The following is an 8,582-nucleotide window of genomic DNA, read 5'->3' on the forward strand; positions in this document are numbered from 1 at the left end:
CACAAGAAACGATTTTAAAAAGCAAATGTCAACCCTGGAAAATTACTTAATTACAACAGTTTAAATAGTTTAAACTGCATAAGTAGACCTCCAATAATCCAAGGACACGTGGCCTTCTACCACTTCCTGCTTTTGAAACGATCCACAGCTGGTGAAGGTATTTACTTTTTACTGATACTCTTCTAAGCTCCTATCAAAGTGAGCTGTGCAGCAGTTTACCAAGCTGCCTTTAGAGTGTCCCTTTTCCGCAGTAATGTGATCAATCTCAGGTGCAAATGCAAATAAAAGCAACATTTTTGTGTACTTTCATTCCTCCAGGTCATTATAAAAACATTGTACAGAAATCAGTCAGATACCTCCACATGTTACTGGTATATTTTATGCTAATTTATATTAAGGCTGTCAGAGTCTAATGTTTAATGTTTTATGTGTAAGACTATTACCTAACCTTACTTGGCTGTAAAACTTGGGCGTCGCCATGTTGCAATCACGACTTCTCCAACTACGTTAACTCAAGTGTGATGTTATTTACAGCATCCACGGTAAATAAAACGTAGCGCCACAGCACATAGACAAAAATGCGGTGTGTATCTGCCCAAACTGATCTGAAGGAAAAGACAACCAATGTCCATAAAAAGCTCATGATATCTGATCAAGTTTCCTAAGGAGATTAATACAACCCTCCTCACATCCCATGAAGAACTTTCTCTCCAGCAACTACTGCTGTAAAAGCTCAACACTCCCAGCATCTGATCCACCGCCATGTTGTTGTGAGAACATGTCAGTAATCCTGGCACGCTCTCGTGGAAGAGAACATGAACGCTGGAGACGACGTTGGGATAGACGTCTGCCCAGTCCGTTCCGGCCGTGGAGTAGCTGGGATCTCTGGTGTGGTGCATCAGGACCAGAATCACCTTTTGATCTCCTGTTCACAGAAGAAGAAACAGAAAACAGAACATGAGATGAATAAAAGTAGCGGAACAAGTCAGAAAATCATTTGAAAGTTCAATATTTTTGCTGACTGTCGCAACAGTTCAATGTTGTGTTGATGTTAATGTTGTGTTATAATACACTTGCGGAAAGCCTGACTCCGGTAAGCAAGCCACAACATTTTGTTGCCCAATTCACTGTTGTGTCTTTGTGTGCTGACAATAAACTAAGTCTAAGTTGGAGCTTTCTGTGGTTAAAAGTAGCAGAAAAACCTTTTACTCCGAAAAGAAAAAAAAGCTACACAGTAAGTTCGTAGAACATGTGAAAATCTTTACACGTTACCTGACAGAGAGCTCAGGGCTGCTTCCACATCAGACCCGACTCGAGAGGTGATTGGACAGAAGAGCATGATGATGCTGTTTCTGTCCCGGTCCGTATGAAGCAGCTTTAACTTCCTCCCCAGCTGGTTCAGCAGCTCATCATGAGCTCCAAAGGTTTGACCAGAAGTGACCACGCGGATCTTAACTGTATTATTGAAATTCACTGCAAAAACACAAATTCTTACCAAGTATTTTTTGTTCCAGTTTCTAATGCAAATATCTTTGTGTAGTTAAAATAAGTCAGAACTAACTTACAGGTCATTTTATTAGCAAGATATAAGAGCTTGTTTTGAGTAAATAATTTCTTATTATTGATTAACAAAAAATACTAAAAATAAATAAAAAAAAATAAAAAAAAACCCATCTGACAAAAACACCAAGGACTGCCGGAGAATAACATCTTAGATGTTCTTCTGATTTTAAATCATTTCGAGGTGTGAAGCTAATCTGACTATTTTGACACCTTTATTTCAGTTTTGGGTATTTTTGAGCAGCGATCTCAAACTTTGGATCAGCTGGTGAACAGTTTGAGGTTAAGTTTTAAATATTGTTTAATATTTGTAACTTGATAACAATCTAGAAGTGAGAAGCACAAACACTTTCATACAGTTTTTTCCCTCTGGCTTCAAATTCAGATCAGAATCGAGCATTTAGTGAAGCTGACTTTGAAATATGATTATTTCAACTATTCTTGTTACTAGTAAGCATTGGGAAGCTTCCTGTAAATATCATCTGCTCTTGGTAATCTTGTTGCTACAGCATTAGAACAACTTATCACAGCCAATAAACGTTTCTAAAATACTATTAACAAAAAAAATCTGTGAACACAATGAAAAACAGAAGCGGATAAATACAGACCTCTCCACAATCTGTCCATTACATCACACATGATCACTGAAATTGAAAAACAATCATTAAAATTAGTAACATTTTTGTTGTGTGTGATACAACTGTTACGATAAGACATTTTGCTAAAAGATAAATTGTCCCAGAAATTGTTGCGATAAACGATAATATTGCCGTTTTGATACAATTTTCAACAAATATAATGATTATGAGCTTTCAAAGACCATTGTACAGGACACTCCGTACTGGAACTGGAAGACATTTTAAATATCCAAAGTAAAACACAATAACCAAAAACAAAAACTAAATAATAATAATAATAATAATAATAATAATAATAATAATAATAATAAACGCAAACAACTGAAACCATAAATAAAAATAGATTCTGATGTCTCTTTAAATAAAATTGCCCTTCAAAAAATATTGATCATCAAAATGGAAATTATTGAGCTCATTTTAATTTATTATGCTAATATGAATTGCCTTTTGCGACAGGCTTAACATGATCTCGTGTTGTAATTCGGGGTAAATCGAGTCCACAGATTAATATTCACTTATCCAATATTTTTATTGCTTTTATCTTATATATTCTTGGAATTTGTTTCTTTCCAGGTAAATGTTTAAAATCCAGGTTTATTATTAAACAGTTTCCCAGCGATGTTAGTGAGAGACTAGCTAATTAATATGTGCTATATTAGCTATAGCTGACCTTACTCATGTGAAACAAGGTCAACATGTAAACAAACGTAAAAACACCATGAATACTAGAGCTGTTTGGGTTCATATCTGCTTCCTGCTCGACTTCGTTTAAGACAAGATGCTGCAGTAGGTGTAAAATCAACAGTCCAACAAGTTAATGTGACCAGGACTTAGTTAGTAGCAGCTCTGAACAGTGTGGAGTTCTTACCTTTGCTGTAGCTGCTGCTGTCTGAAACACGGTGACCGCCGAATGAGAGAAAGAGAACTCAGCTGCTTTCACTTTCATTTTTAGAAGCAGATAAACCTTGTCGTGATTATTTGAAAGTCAAGTCCTTCCAGGTAATAAACTCTGCTGCTGCCTGTAGAGAAAGATAACGGAAGATAACAGAGTCTGTGTATCATGAATTACAAAAACAGTCAAGAAACATAAAGTTAACATTTTCAGCGCCGCTTAACCTGTGACATTAACATTAACACTTAAAATAAATACTTTGGATTCGACTTAAGAGTTATGCCCTTGGGAATTGACTTGGACTCAATAAGTGAGGATTAGTAGCTTTTTAGAGTCACCTTGCCTTCTCTGAACTTTTAAATATTTAATGGAAAGTAGCGTAGACACAAATTTTAAGCACTGGTTTCCTCTTCTCCTTTAAATGTGTCTGGTACATTTCTGCAAAATATCCAGATTTTGAAATGTTAATTCTGAACACATATGTAAGGCTGGTTGACAGAGAAGCACACAAACTCATATCCATGTGCTTGGCCATGTAAAAATGATGACTTAATATAGATAAAAGACTAAAGAAGAAAAAATGGAGGATCAGAGGAAGATCAGAGAATCAGAGCAGATCAGAAGAGAATACATTCATGAGTTGAAGCAATTTTTTAAACGCTGCTTTGATCTTAATGCAAATATCATAAACTTAAGAGTGATCAGAGGTTCAACGTTAATATTGTAGATTGTATCCCAGAGGCAAAGCAGACATCTTAACCCCGTTTTATTCATCTTAGTACAAACAAGAGCTGCTGTCCTGATCTAAGCATAAAATGTTTCAACTGAAGCTCAGGAGACACTCACACGGGTTTGCAGATTCATCTGCAGGTTAATACGTTTTCATCATAATAACCTACAAATTGTGTATTCCAAGATTAATAAGTATGTTTTGTTGCCACATTCTCAAGGTTATTTTTGTTTCTGCTTCAAAATATATACTCCTTTACATTCTTTCCAGCAGAAGCTGCGTCTCTACTGACCATATGATTACATAATTTGATATTTTGAAAATAAATTTGCTTAATGGAAACACAGGAATCTCGAAAAAGTTCTGGTTTTTGATTAAAAAAAAGTTTTGTCACTAGAATTAGGTATTTCTTTCTATTTTTTTTTCTTTCTTTTTTTTTAGCCAAATAGAAGGTTTGGTTTATTTTGCCAAATTGTAAAGCGGACGCTTTATTGGCATCAAACGAGTCACATGATCAACGACAGGACGTTGAAGAAGACGACAGGAAGTGGTAGGAGGACGACGACGCGGCACGTTTTTGTTGAACAAGCTTATTCACGTGTGACTTTAATCACTTTTCTCAATTAATGCAAACTCTGCAGTTGTGAATATTGAGAACATTTTGTGCACATTGGTTATAGGAATGCAGTTAGTGACTCTCTTTTCAATCACAACCAACCAGGGAAGATTTTTCTTTACAAAACATTTTTCACTCACCCTGGATATGAAGCATTTCCTGTTGGAATGTTTCTAAATCATCAATTTGATTAATAAAAACCCCCAACAGAGTGTTTTTTTGACAATGTGTTTGTAGGTTATGGACTACATAAGACCGATGTGGACAGAGAAATTCCCCCATGTTTGTTGTGATAATCAACCTTATATGTTCGAAATCTGTATTTTTATTTTATTCTATTAGAGTCAGCATGCTACATTTTGTTTTGCTGCTTTGCTTTCTCATAAAATCCCAGTGGTTATCAGTCTTAATGTTAAAAATGACTTGGCGTCATAAACAAATGCTGATATTTACTTCTGCTTGTAAGATGCATATTTAATCTGCTCTAGATTAAAAAACTAAAATACTTTTAATGACTTAATTATAATTTTGTCAGTTTCGGTCCTCCATATTCACCCACCTTCTCTCCAAAGGGAAAATAAAAACAAAAAATCTCATTTTTATATATGGTGGTGGGAGGTTTACTTGTTTTATTAGATATTCTCATCACTAAACTGGCACTTCAGGGGTTAAAAAGTCATAAAACATATATTTACCATCTATGGTGAGGACCGTTGCATTCATAAAAAAATAAAAAAAACACCCTGCCAATCTATTAAAAGCATTTTTTGCATCTGAAGGACACAGGTGGAGCAATTTAGTTACAAACAACTTTGCACAAAAGCTCCTAATGGATCAGGCTGTCAATTTTAACAACTCCAGGTATTCATAATAACCCGGCACCACCTGCACACCCCCACAATGAAAACACATTTGCATAGTTGGGATGGGAAAGTAATCATCTTTTGAAGAGTTTTATTTATTTTTCTGGAGAAGCAGTTTATTGGCCATTGATTTAACGCTGAAAGGTTACAAATGTAACAAAGTTGAAAATAGCAATCATGACATAAAGCAAAAGAATAAAAGAATATATATATATATATATATATATATATATATATATATATATATATATATATATATATATATATATATATATATATATATATATATATGGCAATCTTTAAAGGATCATGTTTTGGTGTCTTAAGAAACACGAGAACAGCGGAAAATGAAGGAGCCCTGTACAAATCACTACAACAAATCACTAAACACAACTAAATTTAAAAATACAACATTAAATTTGCATAATTTTAAATTAAGAGAACACAATGACATTAATAAAAAAGATGAGGCGGGTCTCTGTGGGAAACCTGAGACTTTGCTGATTGGACGACACCATCTTGATGTAGGATCGTAGATTATTCTGCTCTCTCTTTCTTTAGACAGGTAAGAAGACAGTCGCAGACCTATGGATTGCCCAAAGTGCCAAAAAGAACTGAGCTGAGCATCGGATTATGTCCTAACTCAAAACATTCTTGGATAGCAGTAGCTACATTTCCATCACTGATGTCATTTATATTTTCAACAAACACGCTAAAGCCAAAATAACTTCTGCTTCTAAAGCCAAAACTGGTGTCGTCCATTCAGCAATTTCTTTGGTTTCCCACCGGAGCCAATCCTCTTCCTATTTTTTAAAGTTGTTTTGTAATTTCTAGTTGTGTTTAGTGATTTGTTGGAAAAACCAGCCCTCGTTTTCTACGCTTCATTTCATCCTGAGTCTGAACTCTAGGTTATTGAGAAGCAATTGCTTCCTGGAGGCGAGGAGTTTTAAATTTTACCCAGTCACTAATGTTTTCCTGTGACTTGTGTAACGCGCCAATTCAACCCTATGAAGCTTACCAGAAATTGCCCGTGATGAAGACAAGCGTTCTCCGCTGTAAAGAGAGAAGAGCCGAGACATTCATGTCAATTCAACATTTGGACGGTCTTCATTCACTTCCTCCGCTGCCATTACTAAAACTAGCTAAAACAGAGCATCATCGTTCACAAATTCTCCTTCTGTTATCTGATTGGCCCGCTAAAAATCCAACTGCAGGGAATCTTAGTAAGCAGGAGAAAGCCCAGGCTGAACTGTAAGCGAGATTTGAATAGAGCGGAATAGTGCAGGAAGGCAGTGGCCAGGCTAGTGAATTGTTGACGTGGTTTGCACTTCAGGGCCACCATACATGAGAGTTAACTGTGTAATAATGTGTTCAGAAAAGACCAAGTACATGGGACACTGCTGGCTTAGTGACAACCTTCATTAAGGGTAATTCAAGCAGCGGACGTTTTTATTAACCATCAGAAAAAGTGAAATTAAGTGCGACACACATGGCGGCGCAGCGGGCGACAACGTCATGTATCGTCTGTCACGCTGAGAGGACGAGGTGAAAACAGTGACTCCTGAGCGCCAGGCACAGCAGAGAGACTGTGACTGTGGGTTCACGTCTCAGCGTCTGCCGCTGCGCTGATGGATGTGTTTACCAACTCGACAGTGGGGCGACCTCACAAAATGCCTGCGTCCTCCGCTGATAAAAATGAAACCATCCTCTCAGCCTAATGCCACAGCAGATACGATCGAGCCACACAAAGCGCCTGTGGGGAACGGGAGGGAGCCGCCGAGCCACAGAAAGTGGGTGGAGAGGTTCTGATCAATGTTCTTTTCTTCTCATCATTTCTCACACTTGCTTGCCAAAGAAATATCTCCTGAGCCGAGGTGTTTCTTTCTACCTTCCTTCCTTTTTCTTTTCTCTCTCCACCGTGTACCTTTAGGAAAAGCAACTTGCTAGTTTGGAAAAATTCAGACTGTTTAAAGCACCTGGAAGCAGAACAAATATGCCGTGCAGCTGCTGGGGAAGTTGTGTATTGTCAGTTTTTGACAGTCGACCGGCATCGTTATTGTAGCAAAAAAAAAAAGACAGAAAATACATTTTCTACCAGAGTGTTGCCAAACATTTAACTTTCTAAAGGTTTCACCAATCAGGTATGACATTATGACTCATAGGGGGGATACAGCAATTGAATTTGCAATAATATTGTGCAAAATCAACTTTTTTGTACTCAATAACTTGTTACAGCATCATAGAACGACAAGCTGACTGAGGGAGTCTGGCTCTTTGGCAGGTTCCAGCATTTATCATATGTCGCTATGATTATTTGCAGTCATAATCACTGATTTTGTGGTGCTTCTTTGGAAATATTTGCAATAAATTTTGCAATATATTTTTAAAGAATTAAACCCCTTAAAAAAGAAAAAGAAGATAAAAGAAAAGGAAAAATAGAGCTTAGGCGAAAATTCAGGCTGGGAGACAACACACAGCTGATCCACATCATCTACTCACCACGCCCCCGCCGCAGCCAATCAGGGTGGGTGCGCTGCATTGCTCCAGCCAATCGTCGTCCACGGATCCCTTCAAAAAGACAAGCTGCCTTGGATCTTCCTGCTCATCAGTCGCGCTTCGACCCGCCTCCTCCCCATCTCCACCTTCATCCTGACGATCACCTTTCCGGCTCTTTCTGCGTTCCTTCACCTCAAGGCTCCGCTCTGCCACCAGTATTTGGACCCGGGGTGAAGACTATCCTGAGCTCCGCCGGATCCGATCACCTGCCCTTGGTGATCCTCAGCCGGGTTCGAGCCCCAAAGAATTATATCATTAAACCTAAGTGCTATTTTTCTCTGTGTGAGTCTGTCCAGATTGAAATATTACTAGCAAAGACAAACTGGATACAGAAACACTTTTATTCTTTAAAGAAATAGCTAGATTTGTGTTATTTGCCATGTCGATCAGGCACCATAAACCTCATAGCATGACTGCCTTTTGACCAAATTATCACTGCTATGTTTCTCTGCCTAATTGCCTGTTGTCATCCTATCAGAATGGATGGATGGATGGATGGATGGATGGATGGATGGATGTTGTAACCATTAAACAATCTCCCCTTCAGTTCAACCAGTGGAGACACATTGTTGATGTTACCATTATAAAATAAGTTATAATGGTAGATATGCTTAGATTTTGGCAAAGATCAATGTAATTTTCACAGGAGGCAGATTGTTGTTATCAGCTGCTGAAAGTAACTGCAAAAAGTTACTTTAAATGTAACTTAGTTACTTTCCAAATCAAG

The 8,582-nt window shown here is 37.5% G+C and overlaps 1 protein-coding gene across 2 annotated transcripts; it reads right to left on the reverse strand.

The window, feature by feature from the left end:
* Positions 1–290: 290 nt before the first annotated feature.
* On the reverse strand, positions 291–7,877 carry LOC122839579. Of its 2 annotated transcripts, XR_006372065.1 has the most exons (6): positions 7,799–7,877; positions 6,318–6,352; positions 3,067–3,217; positions 2,169–2,204; positions 1,273–1,473; positions 291–925 (listed from the first exon to the last, which is right to left on the reverse strand). XR_006372065.1 is itself a non-coding variant. In XM_044131304.1 (5 exons), the coding sequence occupies exons 3-5, from the start codon at positions 2,197–2,199 to the stop codon at positions 525–527; spliced, it is 633 nt and encodes a 210-aa protein (XP_043987239.1). In that variant the 5' UTR covers positions 2,200–2,204; positions 3,067–3,217; positions 6,318–6,347; the 3' UTR covers positions 292–524. The 2 variants fall into 2 exon arrangements, 1 of the variants encoding a protein (XP_043987239.1); XM_044131304.1 differs by lacking the exon at positions 7,799–7,877 and having other exon boundaries at positions 292–925; positions 6,318–6,347.
* Positions 7,878–8,582: the final 705 nt, after the last annotated feature.

The sequence above is a fragment of the Gambusia affinis genome, linkage group LG11, assembly GCF_019740435.1.
Source record: "Gambusia affinis linkage group LG11, SWU_Gaff_1.0, whole genome shotgun sequence".
Taxonomy (NCBI): domain Eukaryota; kingdom Metazoa; phylum Chordata; class Actinopteri; order Cyprinodontiformes; family Poeciliidae; genus Gambusia; species Gambusia affinis.

Bases quoted from the DNA above. Each gene is read 5' to 3' on its own strand.
- LOC122839579 (XM_044131304.1), bottom strand. From the start codon at position 2,199: ATGTGTGATGTAATGGACAGATTGTGGAGAG. The intron at 1,474-2,168 runs GTCTGTATTTAT...GTGTTTTTGCAG, and splicing joins AATGGACAGATTGTGGAGAG to TGAATTTCAATAATACAGTT. The intron at 926-1,272 runs GTAACGTGTAAA...TTCTGTGAACAG, and splicing joins AGCCCTGAGCTCTCTGTCAG to GAGATCAAAAGGTGATTCTG.